Source organism: Pygocentrus nattereri, chromosome 27 (genome assembly GCF_015220715.1).
Source record: "Pygocentrus nattereri isolate fPygNat1 chromosome 27, fPygNat1.pri, whole genome shotgun sequence".
NCBI classification, from domain to species: domain Eukaryota; kingdom Metazoa; phylum Chordata; class Actinopteri; order Characiformes; family Serrasalmidae; genus Pygocentrus; species Pygocentrus nattereri.
In genome coordinates, this window is record NC_051237.1 from 23,851,780 (window position 1) to 23,876,420 (window position 24,641).

Consider the following 24,641-nt stretch of genomic DNA (forward strand, 5'->3'; position numbering starts at 1 on the left):
CTGGGTCAGCAGTGATGCGGGCTCTTTACCGGTCTGTTGTGGTAAAGAAAGAGCTAAGCCATAAGGCAAGGCTCTCGATTTACCGTTCGATCTACGTTCCCACCCTCACCTATGGTCATGAGCTTTGGGTAATGACCGAAAGAATAAGATTGTAAGTACAAGCTGCCGAAACGAGTCCTCTGCAGGGTGTCTGGACTCTCCCTTAGAGGGAGAGAAGTTCGGTCATCCGGGAAGGACTCGGAGTAGAGCTGAGGTGGTGCGGGCATCTGTTTAGGATGCCCCCTGGATGCCTCCCTCGGGAGGTGTCACAGGCAAGTCCACCTGGGAGGAGACCCCGGGGAAGACCCAGGATATACCGGTGTGACTATATCACCCAGCTGGCCTGGGAGCTTCCTCCGGGTTCTCCGGTTTCCTCCCACAGTCCACAGACATGCAGTCAGGCCAATTGGACATGCTAAATTGCCCCTAGGTGTGATTGAGTGTCTGTGTCTGTCTGTCTGCCCTGCGATGGACTGGCGACCTGGCTTCTAGCGTGTCAAGCTTCATTTCCCCGAAGAAGGTCACTGAGGTAGTTGGCAAACTCTTCAGTGGCAAGGTACCAGGGGTTGATGATATTCATCTGGAGATGCATAAGGCTCTAGATATTGTGGGGCTGTCATGGCTGACGCGCCTCTGCAATATTGCATGGACCTCAGGAACAGTACCCTTGGACTGGCACATCAGGATGGTGGTCCTTATTTTTAAGAAAGGGGACCAGAGGGTGTGTGCCAACTATCAGGGTATCACACTACTCAGTCTCCCTGGGAAATTCTATGCCAAGGTGCTGCCAATGAGACCTTGATTGATAGTTGCATGTCAGATTGAGGAGGAACAATGCAGATTCCGTCTAGACCTTGGTACCATGGACCAACTTTCTATTCTCTCGCAGATTGGTGTGGAGTTTTGATGAGATTGTTTGCTAACCCAGTCTAAATGTGCTTTGTGGATTTGGAGAAGGTTTATGACTGTATTCCCCAAGATATCTTGTGGGAGGTCCTCCAGGAGTATAGGGTGCCAGGGCTAGTATTCTGGGCCATTCAAGCTTTGTACTCTCAGAGTGAGAGCTGTGTTTGTATACTCAGCATTATGTAGCACTCTGTGGACTCCACCAACGTTGTGGCGTGTCTCCACTCCTGTTTGTGATATCACATGGATGCCTCCAACGCTCACTGGAGCGGTTTGCAGCTGAGTGTGAAGTGATTGGTATGTAGATCAACACCTCAAAGTCTGAGTCAATGGTCTTAGGTTGGTGATCTGGGAGGAGCTCGGAGTAGAGTTGCTACTCCTCCACATGGAGAGGAGCCAGCTGAGGTGGTTCAGGCATCTGATGCAGATGTCCCCTGGATGCCTCCCGATGGGGGTTTACTAGGGACGGCCTACCAGGACAAGACCCTGGGGTTGGCCTAGGACCTGCTGGAGGGATTATATCTCTAAGTTGGTCTGGGAGCATCTTGAGGTCCCTGGGAATGAGCTGAAAGAAGTTGCGGAGGACAGAGTCATCTGGGATTATCTGCTGTACCAACTGCTTCTGCGACAAGGACTAAGCAGTTAACGATGATGATGATGATGATGATATTAATTTATTTCCCACCAGATCAAGGTTTATTTATGCTTGGTTATTAGCCGGTTGTCTCTGATTGTGATTTGGTTTATTTCTGTTTTTTGTTCTTTCTGAATGACATTTTCTTTTAAACATAGTGAAGGCTAATTAGTGATCTGTAGTCTTGCACTTGCTCAGGTATAGTGCTATGAAAATGAATTGCCCTTCACCCTATTTCTTCTCTTGTTACTACAACCCCAATTCCAATGAAGTTGGGACATTGTGTAAAACATAAATAAAAACACAATATGACTTTTCAACCTATATTCAATTGAATACACTACAAAGACAAGATATTTAATGTTCAAACATAGAAACTATTGTTTTTTGCAAGTATTCACTCATTTTGAATTTGATGCCTGCAACACATTCCAAAGAAGTTGGGACAGGGGCAACAAAAGACTGGCAAAGTTGAGGAATGCTCAAAAAACACCTGTTTGGAAAATTCCACAGGTGAACAGGTCAATTGGAAACAGGTGAGTGTCATGATTGGGTATAAAGGGAGCATCCCTGAAAGGCTCAGTCGTTCACAAGCAAGGATGGGGCAAGGTTCATCACTTTTGTGAACAACCAGAAAACACATACAGGTATGGTAGCCCATAACGAACAAACAGTAGATCGTTTAGCCGGATGATCTACAACCCTTCCCTTTAGCACAGCTACTTAACAGCAAATAGCAACTACTTAAACAATTAGCACTGAGTAAATACCATTACAGAACATTCTTACCATGTTGTTTCATGGCCTTCAGCAAACAATCCTATGATGGTCTTGGTTAAACTTAAGACTCTCCAACAGCAAATGAAATTGGATTAACACATCACTTTGTGGCAAAATCCAGTAGAAAATACATTCTGATAGCTAAGCACTTTATACTGTAAACAGGTGTATGATGCATTTTATGTGTAGAGATTGGGGAATGACTGAAGTGTGACCTTTCATGACGATGCTACTCTTCACTGGGAACCCATCTCTATAAAGGAAAAAAGAGACTGACAGCAGACAAGCTTTCCCTGATGGGCCAATTTCATTGGTTACTGCTCTGAGGGTTTGTAGTCTCTGCTGAGTTCCTCCAGATGAGCTGTGAATATGTCACTCACCACCTTCGTAGACTACTTGGACCAAGTGGAATTTGCACTTGTCTGTATTTTAATCTGAGATTGATCTCTCTTACATGTTTGAGCACTCTGATCCAGTTTGTATCAAGTTCAGCTACTCCATGGCCCCCCAATGATGTCATTGACAATGACTGAGCATTGTCACTGAAACACCTTTTTTTTAGAGTTGATGCCAAATTGCATCCATAGATATCTGCAATGCCCAAATCGAGTGTAAAATGTCATCAACATTAAAGATTTTTTGTCGAGACGTATCTGCCAAAAGTAATTTTTCACATCCAGGACAGAGAACACTTTTGCCCCTGATATCTGTGCTTTTACCTCCTCAACACTGCACATAGGGTGATGGGGACTTTTTCAATGCTGTGTTGATGTCTGTTGGATTGATGCAGTCTGATTTCTTGCTTTGCACGCGTTTAAAGTTCAGCTTTGATTCTGTCTCACATTGCAACAGGGATGCAGTAAGCTGGCTGGACCACAGGCTGGAGCTTTTCTCACTGACAAGGTCTTTGTATTGTGTACTAATCTGTGTGCTGAAATCTGTGCTGCTCTCTATGGTGACTTGATGGACGTTGGGACTCATTTTGACAATAACCATGTTCATGCATGCAAGTCCTAGCAATGGTTGCATTTTTTTGCCTATGATGAAGAATAGCAAATGTGCGGTGCTGGTCCTTTAAGCAGCAAGACAGTGTAACCATGACATCTGTCTTAATGGAGGACAAATCCCTCAGGCTCCTCATTGACTTTTGAATTAACACATTAACACAATAGTCAACTTCGACATAATCCACATAAAACATCTTCGCATGTTGTGGGCTGATCCACCACTACTTCATACACAGACTGCCTAGAAGTCTTTTTGTTTGAATTGGACAGTTGTTGAGCATGATCTGCCCATTTAAAGTCTTTCTACAACATCTTTTCACTCCAGAATCTTAATCTTATTTCTTTTGAGCCATTCACAGATGTACTTGCTTGTGTGCATTGAATCACTGTCCTGATGGATTAGACAACTGAGCTTCAGTTTTAGGGGGGGGCTTGCAGCTTTCCCATCAATATGATTTTTGCCCAGTGTCTCTCTTATTGTGAAACGATGTTCTTTGACCTTAACTGATGCAAGTGAGGCCTGTAGTCCTTTAGATGTTTGTCTGGGTGTCTTTGTGACCTCCTGAATGAGTCATCAATGTGATCTTAGTGAAATTCTGTTTTAACTGTTTAGATTGAACAGGTCTGGTAGCAATCATAACAGGATGTGACTAGTGAAATATAGATAACTCAAGTGAATTTGATTAACTGGTTCATTTAGTAGTTCAAGGAGCAATTACTTTTTCACATAGAGCCAGGTAGGGCTGGACAGCATTTTGGCTTTAATAAAGGAAATCAACCTTTAAAAACAGCATTTTAATATTAAAAGAAGATACAGTGATGTGTTATTTTACAGCATTGTATATTTCTTCACCTATTTCTCTTCAATGGGACAGGATGATTCCAACCATTGTGAGGGATCAAAATGTCCCCTTCAAACTACTGTCTCTTAAAAAATCAAGCAAGGAAGCAGGAATCATCAGGAAATTATTATTAATTTGTTTCATCACGCTAAAAAGAAAAGAGCAGTGAGGTGTGAAGTATATAAATATTCAGGTTTCTATATACTTGTTTACTCAAAATTGCTTTTGGTGAAAATGTATATTTTAATTAAATCAAGTTTTTTGTGGAGACATCACACTATTACAAAAAGTCTAAATGGTAGAATTAGATGCTATTAGTCTCATAATTATAGGGTTAAAATGAAGAAATGCTGGGGACATTTTTTCACAATACAGCCTTTTAATTTGACGATTAGGCTGATATGATAACTAAATTTTTTAATTTTACATGATTCATTAAGATTAATCCACTGCCACACATGCAACATATTTGAGGACTTCATCCAGTTTTTTTATTATTATTATTAAAAGACTCATAACAACATAAATATGAAATATCAAATAAACCAAATGTTATAATATTGGAAATGCAGATTATAAAATGTGTCAATATCAGAGTCTAATGATAATTTTACCTGACTAAAGAAAAAAAAATCTCTAATGCACAGATAGTCACAAAATAAGGTTTCATGGAGTAATTATTGCTCATAGTCAGGAATCCGTTTCTACTCTTCGATGTGGACGAATGATCAGAACATGGTCTGATACTTTAAGGCCTTTTTGTTCAGAAAGTTCTGCCTTCTACTGATGTTTTTTTTTCCTTACTGCCCTACCAGAATTTTTAAAAATTAGACCAGAAAAAATTTGAATGTGGTTACACATTAAGCATAACATTTAAAATATGAAATACAATGTAAAAAGTAATACAAGCTAACATGCAGGCTACAATCAAATGTTTTCACTGTTTGGCACAGACAAAAAACAGGAAAGCTCTCATGACATGCACAGATTTTACAATTTCAATCTAAATCTAGATTTTCTTGAACCTAGTCAAAATGTCCTGCAGTGTATATTAATCATGTTTTTTTTATCCACAGAAAAAAAGGATTTCAATCTGCAAAGATGTGCATCTTTCTCTTCCAAATCAGTCTCTTAATCCTCTTTGATATCTCCTGCAGTTTTAGTCCATATACAATAGGATTGAGTAGGGGAGAGATGACCATATTTTCAACTGACATTATCATAGCAAATATATGAGGTACATTTCCTTCAAACCTGCTGTTAATCACTTCAAAACATGCAGTACAAGAGAAAGTAGTTAAAATGCAAAGATGTGGGAAGCAGGTCTGCAGAGCTTTTCTCCTGAAATCTTTTGAATTTTTTAAACAGACATAAATTATTCTCACATATGAGTAGAATATGAAAGTCATAGGTGGAACAACAGCAATGGCTAAAGCAAACAATCCATATGTATTCATAACTGTTGTGTCTCCACAACTTAATTTAGCAATTGTGTAATTACTGCAGTATACTCTGTTTAATTTAAATTTACACAGCTGTCGGTATGTTAATATTATTGATATGCCAATTTCACAGGAAGGCACAAACCAACAGAAAAATAAGATCTTTTTAACAGTGGACATTTTCACAAGAGTTGCATATTGTAATGGTTTACATATGGACACATATCTGTCATAGGCCATAGCTGATAACAGTGCAAACTCTGCTGCAGCATATGTATAAAGACAAAAGGCCTGAAACAGACAGGCTCCATGAGAGATAATTTGTTTTTCAGACAAAAAATCACTCAGTACTTTTGGATAAAAGGCAGCTGTTCCAAAGAGAGAATTGCAAAGTAAAGCAGCAATGAATATGTACATCGGCTCATGGAGAGGTTTGTTTGTGTAAATGACAGAAATGACAACAGCATTACAGCAAAGTATCAGTGTGTAAACTGTGAAAGTAATTACAAAGTAGAAGTATCTATATTTCTCCAACTCCACATGCCCTTCCAAAAATAAATAAGTAATATTAGTAGAATAATCCATGAATAATCCATATATTTCCATGAAATAGTCCAGAAATGTCTCAAACAGGTCAGTGTAATCTGGTTGTGCTCACACCAGTGTTTTACTGTATTCAGTCAGGCATCATAAACGCCATGGATAAGAGTGAAGATACTAAGTACAGTGAAGGTCCTGTAGCTGTACAGGCTGTGGTGAGGACACCAGCTTTGTGTGTATTTATATGTTCTCTACTGGACAGATACAAATTCCTTAGTGGTTCACTGACTAATTTACTGGTTGGTAAGCCTGCCTCTTACTGTTTTATTATGTGTGTAAACTGCAGGCCTCCACAGAGTTAAATGTATTCATTTTGAAGATTTCCAAGTATATTGTTAAATAAAATGTCAGTATATTCCACTACATTTGTGAAAGCAGGTTCAGAGAATGGTATGCAGTGATACGTTTACAGCGATACGTTTACAGCAATCTGCTGATCAGCATCATCAAAGTATGCAGATTTGTTGAAGTGAATTTCTTTCCCTTCAGATCAAGATTCATTTATAGCTCGAGTGTCTGTGATTTGGTTTTAACATTTCACAGGTAAATCTGTTAGTCAGTCAGTAGTTATCGTCTTGGTCAGGTATATTACTATGAGAAATTATTGCTCATCCAATTTGATTATTGCATTTATTGAAGATAAAGATTTATTCAAAACCTATTTCACCCCTGTGAAAAAGTAATTACCCACTGAACATAACTACTGGTTGTGCTACCCTCAGCAGTAACAACTTCAATCAAATGATTGTGATAACTTGTGACATGTCTTTTGTAAATTCCAGCACACTCTTCTTTGCAGATTTTTTTTTATTAGGTTACATTGGAGGGTTTTTGAGCATTATTCAATTCAATTCAATTTTATTGTCATTATACAATACACGGTAGTACACTATAACATAACACCATTGGGCTACTTTTCTAGTGCAGTAATAAGAGATAAATAGCAAACAGTGCAAAGACAGTAAAAGATGAGACAAAATGTGCAAAGTCGGTAAGTACAAGTATCGAACATATGTGCATGGTGAATTGCAGTACAGTACAGTAAATGCAGAAGTATAAGTGGTGCAAAAAGATGTAAACGGTGATCTGTATATAAAGTGCAGGTAGAGAGCAGCAGCATAATGTTCATGCAACATCTTAAACAGTTACAGTGTGTGTGTATATATATATATATATATATATATACACACACACACACATATATATATGTATACAGTTCTTGAGCTAGTGGAGCTCAGTGTGTAGCGTGCTGGGTGGTCAGGCTGTGTTGTTGTTAAGCTCAGGTTGATGATGCCGGTGTGACCATTTTTACAGCTTGGGGATAGAAACTGTTTTTGAGCCTTGTGGTTCTGGCTCGGATGTTCCGGTATCTCTTTTCGGATGGCAGGGGTTGGAACAAGGGGTGGCTGGGATGTGTGGGGTCTGAGGATATGTTGATGGCCTTCCGCTCACATTGCTTGTCATGTATGTTCTCTATGGGTGAAAGGATAGCTGCGGTGATGTGTTGAGCAGTTTTGACCATCCTTTGCAGGGCCTTGCGTTCAGCAGCAGTGGTGCTGCCATACTAGATGGTGATGCAGCTGGTCAAGATGCCCTCCACTGTGGCTCTGTAGAAGTTGCAGATGAGCTGTTGTGGCATGTTGACTTTTTTAACCTTCTGAGGAAGTGAAGGTGTTGTTGGCTTTTCCTGATGACATGGGATGTGTTGAGTGACCAGGTGAGATCCTCGGATACGTAGACACCAAGAAACTTGAAGCTGTTCACCCTTCCCACCATCACCCCCTCGATGCTCAGTGGTGCATTCTCTCTACTTCCCCTCCTGAAATTAACAATCAGTTCTTTGGTTTTGCTGACGTTGAGGGAGAGGTTGTTAGCTGCACACCACTCTGTGAGGAGCTTGTCTTCCTTTCTGTATGGTCCTTCATCATTGTTGGTGATATTGCCTACGATTGTGGTCATCCGTAAATTTAATGAAAGTGTTGGAGCTGTGTTTTGGAGTGCAGTCATAGGTGTACAGTGTGTAGAGCATAGGTGAGAGAACACAGCCTTGTGGACATTTACATTTACATTATTTAACAGATGCTCTTTTCCAGAGCGACTTACAAGAAGTGCTTTGTCAATCTAGAGAAAGTATCTTTGCTAGTTACCAATAGCTTAGAGAAAAAGACAGTCCTGGGCTCAGATACTGGTAGAAACAAATATGTCACTGCAGACACCAAGAGAAAAAGAAACAGAGTTGAACGAAGAACTCTGTGCCATTCAATGCAATACAATAACAATAAGATACAATACAATAAACTACAATATAAGTGCAGCTTATAATTCAGTGCTCATTTAAGTGCTGTGTAAAGAGATAGTCTTCAGTCTGTGCTTGAAGACAGCAAGAGACTCTGCTGTTCGGACAGCCAGTGGGAGTTCATTCCACCACCTGGGTGCCAGTACAGAGAACATTCTCGACGCTTGTCTTCCGTGCACCTTGAAGGATGGCGGGTCAAGCCAAGCTGTACTCGAAGCTCGAAGGGCTCGTGGAACAGTTGGAGATTTCACCATTGCCATCAAGTAGGTAGGGGCTGGTCCATTTTTGGCTTTGTAGGCAAGCATTAGGGTTTTAAATCTGATGCGCGCAGCTACAGGAAGCCAGTGAAGGGAGCGCAGCAGTCGGGTGACGTGGCTGAACTTGGGCAGATTGAAGACGAGTCGTGCTTCCGCATTCTGGATGAGTTGCAGAGGCTTGATGGTCTGCATGGGAAGACCAGCCAAGAGTGAGTTGCAGTAGTCAAGCCTTGAGATGACAAGAGACTGCACTAGCACCTGGGTGGCCTCTCGGGTGAGGAAGGGTCAGATCCTCCAGATGTTGTACAGGAGATACCTGCATGACCGAGTGAGGTTCGCGACGTGAGTCGAGAATGATAACTGGCCATCCAGGGTCACACCAAGACTTCTTGCCTCTACAGAATGAGATGGCAAGATCATGATGAGGACCTGTAGTCGCAGGGATGAATATCAGCTCAGTCTTGCTGGGATTGAGCTTCAGGTGGTGGGCTGCCATACATGTAGAGATGTCAGACAGGCATGCCGAGATGTGACTTGAAACCTGTGTGTCAGAGGGAGAGAAAGAAAACATCCTGTGCTGAGTGTGAGGGAGAAGGAGGTGTGTTCACCTATCCTAACACACTGGGGTCTGCAGGTGAGGAAGTCCATAATCCAGCTGCACAGGGTGTGACCTATTCCAAGTGTGTTGAGCTTGGAGACAAGTCTGGAGGGGATGAGGGAGTTAAAGGCAGAGCTGAAGTTGATGAACAGCATTCTAACATAGGTGTTTGTTCCTCCCAGGTGGTTAAGTGCAGTGTGCTTGGCAAGAGAGACTGCATCCTCAGTAGATCTGTTTGCCCAGTAGACAAACTGGTGAGAGTCCAGGGTACTGGGAAGACTCCTCTTTATGTGAATGAGGATCAGTCTCTTGAAGCACTTCATGACTATGGGTGTGAGAGCAAGGGGGAGGTAGTCATTCATACGTGAGATGGTGGTTTTCTTTGGGATGGGGATGATGGTTGTGCCTTTGAAACAGGTGGGAACAACAGACTATGCCAGGGAGATGTTGAAAATGTCTGTGAAGGTGGCAACCAGCTGATTGGCACACATTTTCAGGACCCGCCCTGGAATGCCATCAGGGCCTGTTGCTTTCCGAGTAGAGACCCATGTCAGTGCTCTCCTCACCTCTTCAGTAGTCAGTGTGTGTGTGGGGCAGGTATGGGCTCCTCTGAGGAGAAGGAAGCACGTTGATACTGAGCAGTGGTCTCAACGCGTGCATAAAAGTTATTCAGTTCAGCTGAATTTAGTTCACAGTTCAGCTGTGGTTAATGGAATGCTGACATTGTTCTTGTGGTCCGCAATTGTTTGAATCCCTTGCCACATCTGTCGGGGGGCCGAGTTAGTGTTGAAGTGGGCTGCAATTTGTGTGCTGTACTTGTGCTTTGCAGTCCTGATGCCAGCCTTTAGGATGTGTCTGGTAGCTTTGAGCTCCTTGCTGTTGCCAGATTTAAAGGCTGCATCATGCTCTTTCAGCTGACTTCACTGTTCATCCATGTTTGTGTTTTGAAACTGTGTGGATGTGTCTAATTTGAGTCACGTCATCTACACACTTCTTGAGGAATCAAGTGACAGATTTTGTATATTCGTTTACATCAACCAGAGACTCTGTGGTTGCTGCAGTTTTGAACATGTCCCAGTCAGTACACTGAAAGCAGTCCGGTAAGACTGACTCCGCTCTGTCAGGCCACACATGCACTGCTCTCACTGTCTCTTTAACCCGTTTTAGCACTGGCCAGTATGTGGGCTTCATCAGCAGAGAGATGTGGTCACTCTTATAGATTATTGCAGCATCTAAATGGGATTCCAGTCAAAACTTTAATTTGGCCACTCCAGAACCTTAATTCTGTTTCTTATGAGCCATTTAGAGGCAGACTTGCTTGTGTACTTCAGTTCATTGTCCAGGGACAAGGCTTTTGCTTTTCCTGTCTGCCAGCCTGCATGTACAGCAAAAAATTTGCCACATTTCTGCTACACCCTTATCTACTGCCCAACCACCCCCTTCCTATCCACTACACTCGTCAATAAAGGTGTTAGTTGAAGCTCAGCCAAACTGACAAACTATTGAATGGAGCTCCCCCAACACCTGTAGCATCTTAAAGAAAGACGCAATCTTTCTTTCTCCTCTCCATGGATCACCACCTTATCCTGGTGGAGGGATTTGCGTGCTTGAATGATCCTAGGAGCTATGTTGTCTGGAGCAAAAGCTCCTGGTAGGGTCTCCCATGGCAAACTGGTCCTAGGTGACAGGTCAGACAAAGTGTGATCCATAATAACCCCTATGAAAAGACGATAACAGGACTTGTGTAGCCTGCCCGGAACAGGGTTACCAGGGCCCCACCCTGGAGCCAGACCTGGGGGAGGGGCTCGACTGTGAGCGTCTGGTGGCCAGGCATTTACACATTGTGCCCGGCCGGGCCCAGCCCGAAGGAGTTACATGACCCACCACCAATGGGAGGGGCAGTAGTAGGGGTTCTGTGCTTTGTGGATCGGGCAGTGTTCGAATGCGTGGGCCTTGGCGTTCTGATCCTCGGTTGCTGAAACTGGCTTTTGGAACTTGGAACGTTACCTCACTGGTGGGGAAGGAGCCTGAGTTGGTGCGCGATGTTAAGAGATACTGGCTAGATATAGTCAGACTCACCTCAACACACAGCTTGGGCTCTGGGTCCAATCCCCTTGAAAGAGGCTGGACTTTATTCTTTTCTGGAGTTGCCCATGGTGAGAGGCGGCGGGCAGGTGTGGGCTTTCTCATAGCCCCTCGACTCGGTGCCTGTATGTTGGGGTTTTCTCCGGTGGACGAGAGGGTAGCTTCCCTACGCCTTCGGGTTGGGGAACGGGTCCTGACTGTTGTCTGTGCTTATGCACCGAACAGCAGTTCAGAGTACCCAGCCTTCTTAGAGTCCTTGGGAAGGGTGCTTGAAAATGCTCCTCATGGAGACTCTATTGTCCTACTGGGGGACTTCAACGCTCACGTGGGCAATGACAGTGAGACCTGGAGGGGTGTGATTGGGAGGAATGGCCTCTCTGATCTGAACCCGAGTGGTGTTCAGTTTTTGGACTTCTGCGCAAACCACAGTTTGTCCATCACGAACACCATGTTTGAACACAAGGATGTCCATAAGTGCACATGGCACCAGGACACCCTAGGCCGCAGTTCAACGATTGACTTTGTAGTCATGTAATCGGACTTGCGGCCATGTGTTTTGGACACTCGGGTAAAGAGAGGAGCTGAGCTGTCAACTGATCACCATCTGGTGGTGAGTTGGATCAGGTGGTGGGGGAAGATGCCGGACAGACCAGGCAAGCCCAAACGTATAGTGAGGGTTTGCTGGGAACGTCTAGCAGAAGAACCTGTCAGATTGATCTTCAACTCACACCTCCGTCAGAACTTTGACCAGATATCGGGGGAGGTGGGGGACTTTGACTCAGAATGGGCCATGTTCCGCTCCTCCATTGTTGAAGCGGCTGACTGTAGCTGTGGCCGTAAGGTAGTTGGTGCCTGTCGGGGCGGTAATCCTTGAACCCGGAGGTGGACACGGCAGGTGAGAGATGCCGTCATCTGAAGAAGGAGTCCTACCAGGCATGGTCGGCCTGTGGGACACCAGAGGCAGCTGGCAGGTATCGACAGGCCAAGCGATCTGCGGCTTCAGTCATCGCCAAGGCAAAAACTCGTGTGTGGGAGGAGTTTGGTCAGGCCTTGGAAAGTGACCAAGTCGGCTCCGAAAAGATTCTGGCAAACCGTCAGGCGACTCAGAAGGGGAAAGCAGTGTGCCACTAGCACTGTATATAGTGGAGATGATGTGCTGCTGACTTCGACTGAAGATGTCATTGGGCGGTGAAAGGAATACTTTGAGGACCTTCTCAATCCCACCGACACATTCTCCAGTGTGGAGGCAGAGTCTGGGCACATGGGAATAGGCTTGTCCATTACTGAGGCCGAAGTCGCTAAGGTAGTTAAGAAGCTCTTTGGTGGCAAGGCTCCAGGGGTGGATGAGATCTGCACTGAGTTCCTCAAGGCTCTGGAAGTTGTGGGGCTGTCTTGGCTGACACGTCTTTTCAACATTGCGTGGACATCGGGGGGCGGTGCCACTGGATTGGCAGACTGGGGTGGTGGTGCCTCTTTTTAAAAAAGGGGACCGAAGGGGGTGTTCCAACTACAGGGGAATCACACTCTTCAGCCTCCCTGGTAAGGTCTATGCAGGGGTACTGGAAAAGAGAGTCCAGCTTATAGTCAAACCTCAGATCCAGGAGGAGCAGTGCGGGTTCCGCCCTGGTCGTGGAACACTGGACCAACTCTTCACCCTCTCCAGGATTCTGGAGGGTTCATGGGAGTTTGCCCAACCAGTCCACATGTGCTTTGTGGATCTGGAGAAGGCATTCGACTGTGTTCCCTGCGGTATTCTGTGGGAAGTGCTTCGGGAGTACGGGGTACATGGCTCTTTGCTACGAGCCATTCAGTCCCTGTACAACCAAAGCTGGATAGATGGATAGAATTTCTAGGCGCAGTCAGGGGATGGAGGGTGTCCGGTTTGGTGACCTCAGGGTCACATCGCTGCTGTTTGCAGATTATGTGGTCCTATTGGAGACTTCAGGCCGCGAACTTCAGCTTTCGCTGGATTGGTTTGCAGCCGAGTGTGAAGTGGCCAGGATGAGAATCAGTACCTCTAAATCCGAGACCATGGTTCTCAGGCGGAAAAGGGCGGAGAGCCCTCTCTGGGTCAGGGATACTGAGCCAACTGAGGTGGTTCGGACTTCTGGTTAGGATGCCTCCTGGACGCCTCCCTATTATATTCTCTAATATATAATATAATTTTAGTATTCATCTAATATTTAGCAGTAAAAGATCTAATATTAAGAAAAGCAATCTGTAGTCAGCTTCTAAATATTGGATCTCTCACAAACAAGTCTTTTTTTGTCTTTTAGTCATTGATGGCATTACAGCTCATGGGCTTAAGTTTTTGCTTTTAACAGAAATATGGTTAAATGAACATAGTGCTGAAGCCATATTGATTGAGTCAGCTCCACCAAACTTTAATTTTATAAATATGTAATGTGATGGCAAAAAACAGGGAGATATAACTCCTCAATCTGATTTTTTTTAAAATTCAAGCAGTTATCATTTGGTGACTTCACAGACTTTCACTATCTATGTGCAGTTCTGAAAGGGGCACCAAAAATTTTACAAGTAATTGTCTACAGGCCTCTGAGGTACTATGCTAGATTTATTGATGATTTCACACATATGCTATCCTTTATTGTACACTGATTTTGATCATTTATTATTTCTGGACATTTTAACATACACTATATTTCAAAAAGTATTCGCTCACCCATCCAAGTCCTTGAATTCAGGTTTTCCAATCACTTTCATGGCCACAGGTGCATAAAACCAAGCCCCTAGGCCTGCAGCCTGCTTCTACAAACATTAGTGAAAGAATGGGTCGCTCTCAGGAGCTCAGTGAATTCCAGCGTGGTACCGTGATGGGACACCACCTGTGCAACAAGTCCAGTCGTGAAATTCTCACTACTAAGTATTCCACAATCAGCTGTTAGTGGGATTATAACAAAGTGGAAGCGATTGGGAATGACAGTAACTGTAAATGAGAGAATGAGAGAGTGGGGTCACTGGATCCTGAGGTCACTACAAAGTCAATCACTACAGACCTCCAAACTTCATGTGGCCTTCAGATCTGCTCAAGAACAGCATAGAGAGCTTCATGGAATGGGTTTCCATGGCCGAGCAGCTGCATCCAAGTCTTACATCACCAAACGCAATGCAAAGCATGGAATGCAGTGGTGTAAAGCACCACCACTGGACTCTCCAGTCACTCCAGAGAACATGTCTCTACTGCTCTAATCACACTTCTCTGTCTGGTAATCTGATGGACGAGCCTGGGTTTGGCGGTTGTCAGGACAACGGTACTTGTCTGACTGCATTGTGCCGAGTGTAAAGTTTGGTGGAGGGGGATTATGGTGTGGGGTTGTTTTTCAGGAGTTGGGCTTTGCCCCTTAGTTCCAGTGAAAGGAACTCTTAATGCTTCAGCACCAAGAGATTTTGAACAATTTCATGCACCCAACTTTGTGGGAACAGTTTGGTGATGGCCCCTTCCTGTTCCACCATGACTGCACACCAGTGCATAAAGCAAGGTCCATAAAGACATGATCTCAACCCAATGGAATACCTTTGGGAGACGGACATGTATTAAATGATTACATTGAAAAAAATTATGTTTAAACAAATTCTTAGCTTTCTGTCCTTAAAATCACTGTCTAGACAAATCTCTATATGTATTCTTTTAGACGGACTTGAGAACTAGATTAGACTCCCTGTAACTCTTGGAATAATGGTTCATTTGATACCTCCAAAGAAGTCCCTTTCCCACTTTGTCAAAATAGACGACAATATTTCTGGGACTATGCCTTCGACCTGTGGTGTCCCCCAAAGTTTAATTCTTGGGTCACTCTTATTTATCATTGTTTCCTCATTGTCAAATCCTGTGGAATATCTTACCATAGCTTAGCAGATGTCACTGAGATCTATCTGTCCCTAATCTCAAAAACTCTGGTCCCTTTGATTCATTTTGTAAGTGCCTTTAGCACATCACTAACTGGACTAAAATTTTTGCAGTTGATTACAGATAAAACAGATTATTTTATGGAGGAATAGCAATGAGAGGTGCAGAGTAGCTGCCTATCTTCATTCAAGAGATCTAAAATCTAAAGAACTAGCATGTAACCTTGGTGTACTAATGTTATTAAATCAGCTTTAAAGCTGATTTATGAAAAAGTTTAGAGATTTTCTGACTAAAGCAGACCTGGAGAAACTCATCCATGCCTTTTATTTCTAGCAAGATTGATCACTGTATAGATCTCCTAACTGGACTCCCAAAAATACAAACAGCTTCATTTGATTTGAACTGTTGGTAAAATTTGTGCAGTTCCTTTCAAGTAGAAGATACATGCACTCTACCATATGACCTGCAGAATGAAAGAATACACATAAATGATATGAAACCATCAGACATATGGCTCATGTGCAGCTTCAAATCAAATGTCTCTTAAAGTCTAATGAATCCTAAAACATTGTCTGATGGATTATCAATATGTAAGTTGAAGTCTATATGTATATGTATACGTGCAGGAACATTGCAGTACTCTAAATTGCAGTCTAGGCAATCAAGGTCATCTATATGGTTGTCCTCTTGTTTTACGCCAGTTCGAAACAGCAATCACTAGAGCTTGCCTAACATCTGATTGTATTGACTCAATCAATTGCCCACAATGAGGACTATCAGTTGTAGGGTCAATGTTTTGGCTCTTTTATTTGGCAATAACAGATTCACAAAGGAAGGTTTGCTTAGGCCACTCAAAGAAATCTGCAGTCTGCTTTTTGTTATCAACAAAGCATTGTGCAGGCTGGTGGTTCTTCCATATCAGTTTGGGAAATGTTCTCTTGGCATGGGTTGGGTCCACTGGTCATTTATGCATTTCTATAGACCAAAAAAGAAAATTAATGTATCTTTTAGCTAGTTCTGTGTTACAACCTTATGCCAAAACGTGAAGCCACAGGCTTAGCAGTAGCAATTTGTATGTATGCTTTTGGACTTAAGCCTTTGGTAAGTGCTGCATTATGTTTTTGCTCATAAATTCACTTTTTTCTGATGGACAAATACACATTCCAGTGAAATCACACTGAACTAGACTGAACTTAATATGTTCATATGAACAAAAAAAGATTAAAAAATACCCAGGGGGCATTTTTGACCACAGACAAGAGCTCTGTAGATATAAATTTTTGTCATTTATTTAAAAGCAAAAAATATACTCTGTTCATTCTTAAATCATTAAATACATTGATATTCATTGGTATTCAGTGTTTTTGTTATGGTTTAAATGGTTTAAAGCCTCTGCTCTGAACCTAGTTCCAAGGATCAAACCTATGGGATAAATGATGAGGAAAATGTGGTATTTACATTTTTTATTTTATATAATTCTACAGGATTAGTATGAAAGCCATAATGTTCAAAGTGCAAATACACCTTCAATTTCACATAAAGAATTGTGTTAATATCAGAATCTGAATATAATTTCACCTGAATAACGAAAAAGAATTCTGTAATCGACAGATTCGCACTATATAAGTAATCAAAGTGTAGATTTTACTCATGATGAGGAATCTGTTAAGTGTTGATAGTCTAAACTTGTTCTGATGCTTCTAGGCCTTTTTGCTCAAAAAGCTCTGCTGTGTGTATATACTGGCATCATGCCTGTCTTTCTGGAGTGTAAAAAATTGGTTTGTGATTACATATTCAGCACAGCATATTCCATCTAATATTGCATTTTTAAAAATATTACAAGCTAAGATAAAGCTACTATTACATATGTTCACTGTTTGGCACAGAAATATAACTAGTAAGAAATAAGATTCTTGTCTGTTTGAAAAAGTTTTCCATTTCAATCTGAATAGTGAATCTTCTCTTTCCAAATGATTTTCTTGTTCCTATTCAAAGTCTCCCCAAGTTTCAGTCCATATACAATGATCATCCTGATTTTTTTCATACACAGAAACAAAAAAGATATTTAATCTGCAAAAACATGTGTTTTTCTCTTCCAAATCAGTCTCTTAATCCTATTCCAAATCTCCTGCAGTTTCAGTCCATATATAACTGGATTGAGTAAAGGAGAAACAACTAAATTTTCAGCTGACATTATCATAGCAAATATATGAGGCATGTTTCCTTCTAATCTGCTGTTAATCACTTCAAAAGATGAAGTAACAGAAAAACTAGTGAAAATAATGAGGTGTGGTAAGCAGGTCTGCAGAGCTTTTCTCCTGAAATCTTTTGAATTCCTTAAACAAACATTTAGTATTCTAACATATGAGTAGATTACAAATAACACTGATAGACAGACAACAAAGGATAAAGCAATCAGGCCATATGTACTCACAGTAGTTATGTCTCCACAACTTAGCTTAGCAACTGAGTAATTACTACAGTATATTCTGTTTAATTTAAATTTACACAGCTGTTGGTATGTTAGTATTATTGATATGCCAATTTCACAAGAAGGCACAAACCAACAGAAAAATATGAGCTTTTTCACAGTGGACATTTTTACAAGGGTTGCATATTGTAATGGTTTACATATTGACACATATCTGTCATAGGCCATAGCTGATAACAGTGTGAACTCTGATGTAGCATATGTGTATATGCAAAAGGCCTGAAACAGACAGGCTCCATGAGAAATAATTTGTTTTTCAGACAAAAAATCACTCAGTACTTTAGGGTAAAATGCAGCTGCTCCAAAGAGATTATTGCAAAGTAAAGCAGCAATAAAAATGTACATCGGCTCATGGAGACATTTCCATGTGTAAATGACAGAAATGACAAGAGAATTACAGCAAATTATCAGTATAAGAACTACAAGACAAATTACAAAGTAAACATATCTATATTTCTCCAGCTCCACATGACCTTCCAAAGATAAATATGTAATATTAGTAAAATAATCCATGAATTTACATGAAATAGCCTAAAAATGTCTAAAACAGGCCAGTCAGTGTAATCTGGTTGTGCTCACACCAGTGTTTTTCTGTAATCAGTTAGGCATCATAAACTCCATGCATTAGAGGGAAGATACTGAGCACAGTGAAGGTCCTGTATCTGTGCAGGCTGTGATGAGCTCAAAAGCTTTATGTGTCTATATTTATATATTCTCTACTGGACAGATACATATTCCTTAGTGGTTCACTGATTGTGTAGTCTGTCTCCCTTACTCATGTAGCTTTTGTGTGAATTACAGTTTTTCCTAAAATTAAATACATTTTGGGATTTTTACTTGACTGGCGACCTGTCCAGGGTGTATCTTGCCTTCCGCCCGATGATTGCTGGGATAGGCTCCAGCATCCCCCCTCGACCCTGATGGAGAAGCGGCTTAGATAATGGATGGATGGATGGATGGATGGATGGATGGATTTTTACTTTAACAGTATATGATGAGAGAGAGAGAGAGCACATGTGTTTAAGTAAATATACTTAAATCAAATAAAAAGTAACAATTAAATAATAAATATATTTTTCCCCTAACTGTGTGGTAACAGAGTAAAAGAATGTTATACAATAAAAGTTATCCAAGTGCTTTCAGCATGTACTGGTCTTACCAGTGGTTAGGTTACCCAGTTAGTTAAATACGGAGTTCAATAAATTCATTTGGAGCCGAGACTACTTTTGGATGTTTACTGAACCACAATGTGATTACTGCTGTTTTTGTTTTTCCATATGACACTCTTTTAATTGTCGTGAAGGTTAGTTAGCAACCTGTAGTCTTGGTCTGGTATGTATCTTTACCCAATTCCTACCTTGTTAGATGATTGTTACCAGTGGGTAGGTGTCAAAATATTACATTCAACCTACTTATTGACTTCCTCTTGTGGTAAATATTACATGTGGTACTATATTGTTCTGGTTTTGAAGCAAGTCTAATACATGTAGTTTCATTTTCTACAGGACTCCATTGATAAGAGTCTACCTGCCAGAATCCATCAAGGAAGGACTCTACCTGTGAGAGTCCATCTTGTTCATCAAACTTTTCATACACTGTCAGTTTAACTTATTCTACCATGAACTAGTGGCAGGAGTTAATCGATGAGGGATTCTTCCTGCAGGATTCTATCAACGAGGGAGTCTTTCAATGAGGGAATCAAAGTGGAAGAGTCCATCGAGCAGGAAATCTGCCTGTAGTAGTCCATCAAGGAGCTAGTCTACCTGTATGATGCCATTAAGTTAAAACTTTTTCTACTCTGTTTCCGTTTAATGTATTCTGGGTACTCACTCAAAAAGTACATATCACACCTTTACTACTTCTGTAACTTTAAGCTGATCTTCATGCATACATGGAATCACACTCAGCTCATCTATTTGCTGTATAACACCTCATTGGGGTCTCATTGGGGTAACCTGACATTAACACAACTTATAAAAACAAATCTTTTTTTCATCTTCTGGATTTTACACTGACTTTGATTACCCTCCATGCCCTCTCAGAAACCCCTTCAAATTTCTGTTCATTTAGAGTTAGTTACATTTAGGGCATCGTATGCTTTCAAATAGGAGGTATAAGACAATAATTTATTACCGCCCACTGCCAATTCTTTGGTGATGTGAAACTAAATTCAGCTGTTCACCAGCTTCTTGTTTAAATTTTCCTGTAAGCCCTTTTTATGCTTGTTGCAAAAAAATGATAACATAATATATTGAAATGACATTAAACTACTAAATGGTTATCAAAATTTTTAATAAAGAAAATAGATTTGTAGGTTTCTTTGGTCACTCGCACAGCAGTTTGGAGTGAGTCTCTGAGAAACCTCCATTTGGAGGGTCATGTAGCCCTAATACTTTGCCCTACCCGCTCCCCTCCCCCCCTCCCCCCACTGTGACAAAAATTGGGACACCCTAACCCTAGACATGAATGCTCAAAACACAGGGCTAAGGGCCAAGTGGTAGGGGCATAGGGTGAAACAGGATTGGACCTTAGCCTCAGTAACATATAGTTATATCTATGAACTTTACCATTGAAAAAATACAAAAACACATACAAATAAAATAATTAAAAAATAGATTTAACTAATACATGAGTCTATGTATAGATACAGAGACAAGGCAGGACTCTAAATTGCAGTTTAGGCAATCAAGCTCATGTTTAAGCTTCTCTGAGTAAGTTTTACCCCAGTTTGAACCCCAGTAATGACTAAGGTCTGATCATAGTGATTCAACCAGTTGTCCAAAATGAGGACTGTCAGTTGTAGAGTCATTGTTATTGCTATTGTATTTATCAATGTGTAATTCATGCATGAAAGTATATATCCATAAAGACATGATCTCAACCCAATGGAATACCTTTGGGAGACGAACATGTATTAAATGATTACATTGAAAAAAATTATGTTTAAACAACTTCTTAGCTTTCTGTCCTTAAAATCACTGTCTAGACAAATCTCTATATGTATTCTTTTAGACAGACTTGAGAACTAGATTAGACTCCCTGTAACTCTTGGAATAATGGTTCATTTGATACCTCCAAAGAAGTCCCTTTCCCACTCTGTCAAAATAGAAGACAATATTTCTGGGACTATGCCTTCGACCTGTGGTGTCCCCCAAAGTTTAATTCTTGGGCCACTCTTATTTATCATTGTTTCCTCATTGTCAAATCCTGTGGAATATCTTACCATAGCGTAGCAGATGTCATTCAGATCTATCTGTCCCTAATCTCAAAAACTCTGGTCCCTTTGATTCATTTTGTAAGTGCCTTTAGCACATCACTAACTGGACTAAAATTTTTGCAGTTGATTACAGATAAAACAGATTATTTTATGGGGGAATAGCAATGAGAGGTGCAGAGTAGCTGCCTATCTTCATTCAAGAGATCTAAAATCTAAAGAAATAGCATGTAACCTTGGTGTACTAACGTTATTAAATCAGCTTTAAAGCTGATTTATGAAAAAGTTTAGAGATTTTCTGACTAAAGCAGACCTGGACAAACTCATACATGCCTTTTATTTCTAGCAAGATTGATCACTGTATAGGTCTCCTAACTGGACTCCCAAAAAATACAAACAGCTTCATTTGATTTGAACTGTTGGTAAAATTTGTGCAGTTCCTTTCAAGTAGAAGATACATGCACTCTACCATATGACCTGCAGAATGAAAGAATACACATAAATGATCTGATATGAAACCATCAGACATATGGCTCATGTTTGTGTTTAAACCTTTAGTGATCTCCAGGTCAAGGATGTGACCTAGCATGTGGGTATACCTGCCCATGTGCAGCTTCAAATCAAATGTCTCTTAAAGTCTAATGAATCCTAAAACATTGTCTGATGGATTATCAATATGTAAGTTGAAGTCTATATGTATATGTATACGTGCAGGAACATTGCAGTACTCTAAATTGCAGTCTAGGCAATCAAGGTCATCTATATGGTTTTCCTCTTGTTTTACGCCAGTTCGAAACAGCAATCACTAGAGCTTGCCTAACATCTGATTGTATTGACTCAATCAATTGCCTACAATGAGGACTATCAGTTGTAGGGTCAATGTTTTGGCTCTTTTATTTGGCAATAACAGATTCACAAAGGAAGGTTTGCTTAGGCCACTCAAAGAAATCTGCAGTCTGCTTTTTGTTATCAACAAAGCATTGTGCAGGCTGGTGGTTCTTCCATATCAGTTTGGGAAATGTTCTCTTGGCATGGGTTGGGTCCACTGGTCATTTATGCATTTCTATAGACCAAAAAAGAAAATTAATGTATCTTTTAGCTAGTTCTGTGTTACAACCTTATGCCAAAACGTGAAGCCACAGGCTTAGCAGTAGCAATTTGTATGTATGCTTTTGGACTTAAGCCTTTGGTAAGTGCTGCATTATGTTTTTGCTCATAAATTCACTTTTTTCTGATGGACAAATACACATTCCAGTGAAATCACACTGAACTAGACTGAACTTAATATGTTCACATGAACAAAAAAAGATTAAAGAATACCCAGGGGGCATTTTTGACCACAGACAAGAGCTCTGTAGATATAAATTTTTGTAATTTATTTAAAAGCAAAAAATATACTTTGTTCATTCTTAAATCATTAAATACATTGATATTCATTGGTATTCAGTGTTTTTGTTATGGTTTAAAGCCTCTGCTCTGAACCTAGTTCCAAGGATCAAACCTATGGGATAAATGATGAGGAAAATGTGGTATTTACATTTTTTATTTTATATAATTCTACAGGATTAGTATGAAAGCCATAATGTTCAAAGTGCAAATACACCTTCAATTTCACATAAAGAATTGTGTTAATATCAGAATCTGATTATAATTTCACCTGAATAACGAAAAAGAATTCTGTAATCGACAGATTCGCACTATATAAGTAATCACAGTGTAGATTTTACTCATGATGAGGAATCTGTTAAGTGTTAATAGTCTAAACTTGTTCTGATGCTTCTAGGCCTTTTTGCTCAAAAAGCTCTGCTGTCTGTATATGCTGGCATCATGACTGTCTTTCTGGAGTGTAAAAAATTGGTTTGTGATTACATATTCAGCACAGCATATTCCATCTAATATTGCATTTTTAAAAATATTACAAGCTAAGATAAATCTACTATTACATGTGTTCACTGTTTGGCACAGAAATATAACTAGTAAGAAATAAGATTCTTTTCTGTTTGAAAAAGTTTTAAATTTCAATCTGAATAGTGAATCTTCTCTTTCCAAATGATTTTCTTGGTCCTATTCAAAGTCTCCCCAAGTTTCAGTCCATATACAATGATCATCCTGATTTTTTTCATACACAGAAACAAAAAAGATATTTAATCTGCAAAAACATGTGTTTTTCTCTTCCAAATCAGTCTCTTAATCCTATTCCAAATCTCCTGCAGTTTCAGTCCATATATAACTGGATTGAGTAAAGGAGAAACAACTAAATTTTCAGATGACATTATCATAGCAAATATATGAGGCATGTTTCCTTCCAATCTGCTGTTAATCACTTCAAAAGATGAAGTAACAGAAAAACTAGTGAAAATAATGAGGTGTGGTAAGCAGGTCTGCAGAGCTTTTCTCCTGAAATCTTTTGAATTCTTTAAACAAACATCAAGTATTCTAACATATGAGTAGATTACAAATAACACTGGTAGACAGACAACAAAGGATAAAGCAATCAGGCCATATGTACTCATAGTAGTTATGTCTCCACAACTTAGCTTAGCAACTGAGTAATTACTACAGTATATTCTGTTTAATTTAAATTTACACAGCTGTTGGTATGTTAGTATTATTGATATGCCAATTTCACAAGAAGGCACAAACCAACAGAAAAATATGAGCTTTTTCACAGTGGACATTTTTACAAGAGTTGCATATTGTAATGGTTTACATATTGACACATATCTGTCATAGGCCATAGCTGATAACAGTGTGAACTCTGCTGCAGCATATGTGTATATGCAAAAGGCCTGAAACAGGCAGGCTCCATGAGAAATAATTTGTTTTTCAGACAAAAAATCACTCAGTACTTTAGGGTAAAAGGCAGCTGCTCCAAAGAGATTATTGCAAAGTAAAGCAGCAATAAAAATGTACATCGGCTCATGGAGACATTTCCATGTGTAAATGACAGAAATGACAAGAGAATTACAGCAAATTATCAGTATAAGAACTACAAGACAAATTACAAAGTAAACATATCTATATTTCTCCAGCTCCACATGACCTTCCAAAGATAAATATGTAATATTAGTAAAATAATCCATGAATTTACATGAAATAGCCTAAAAATGTCTAAAACAGGCCAGTCAGTGTAATCTGGTTGTGCTCACACCAGTGTTTTTCTGTAATCAGTTAGGCATCATAAACTCCATGCATTAGAGGGAAGATACTGAGCACAGTGAAGGTCCTGTATCTGTGCAGGCTGTGATGAGCCCAAAAGCTTTATGTGTCTATATTTATATATTTATATATTCTCTACTGGACAGATACATATTCCTTAGTGGTTCACTAAGTCACTGATTGGTAAGTGTAGTCTGCCTCCCTTACTCATGTAGCTTTTGTGTGAATTACAGTTTTTCCTAAAATTAAATAAATACATTTTGGGATTTTTACTTTAACAGTATATGATGAGAGAGAGAGAGAGAGAGAGAGAGAGAGCACATGTGTTTAAATAAATATACTTAAATCAAATAAAAAGTAACAATTAAATAATTATATTTTTGCCATAACTGTGTGGTAACAGAGTAAGAGAATGTTAAACAA

General features: G+C 40.3%; 3 protein-coding genes across 3 annotated transcripts; all 3 read right to left on the reverse strand.

Moving 5' to 3' along the window:
* Nucleotides 1–5,296: 5,296 nt before the first annotated feature.
* On the reverse strand, nucleotides 5,297–6,256 carry LOC108438435 (olfactory receptor 6N2-like). Its single transcript, XM_017716226.2, has one exon. It carries the CDS (start codon nucleotides 6,254–6,256, stop codon nucleotides 5,297–5,299), a length of 960 nt encoding a protein of 319 aa, XP_017571715.2.
* An 11,163-nt stretch (nucleotides 6,257–17,419) lies between these two features.
* LOC108438436 (olfactory receptor 6N2-like) lies at nucleotides 17,420–18,358 on the reverse strand. Its single transcript, XM_017716227.1, has one exon. The coding sequence runs from the start codon at nucleotides 18,356–18,358 to the stop codon at nucleotides 17,420–17,422; it is 939 nt and encodes a 312-aa protein (XP_017571716.1).
* Nucleotides 18,359–23,203: 4,845 nt separating this feature from the next.
* LOC108438438 (olfactory receptor 6N2-like) lies at nucleotides 23,204–24,142 on the reverse strand. Its single transcript, XM_017716228.1, has one exon. It carries the CDS (start codon nucleotides 24,140–24,142, stop codon nucleotides 23,204–23,206), a length of 939 nt encoding a protein of 312 aa, XP_017571717.1.
* Between the last annotated feature and the right edge of the window lie 499 nt (nucleotides 24,143–24,641).

Bases quoted from the DNA above. Each gene is read 5' to 3' on its own strand.
- LOC108438438 (XM_017716228.1), bottom strand. From the start codon at position 24,142: ATGGATTATTTTACTAATATTACATATTTATCTTTGGAAGGTCATGTG.
- LOC108438435 (XM_017716226.2), bottom strand. From the start codon at position 6,256: ATGGAAATATATGGATTATTCATGGATTATTCTACTAATATTACTTAT.
- LOC108438436 (XM_017716227.1), bottom strand. From the start codon at position 18,358: ATGGATTATTTTACTAATATTACATATTTATCTTTGGAAGGTCATGTG.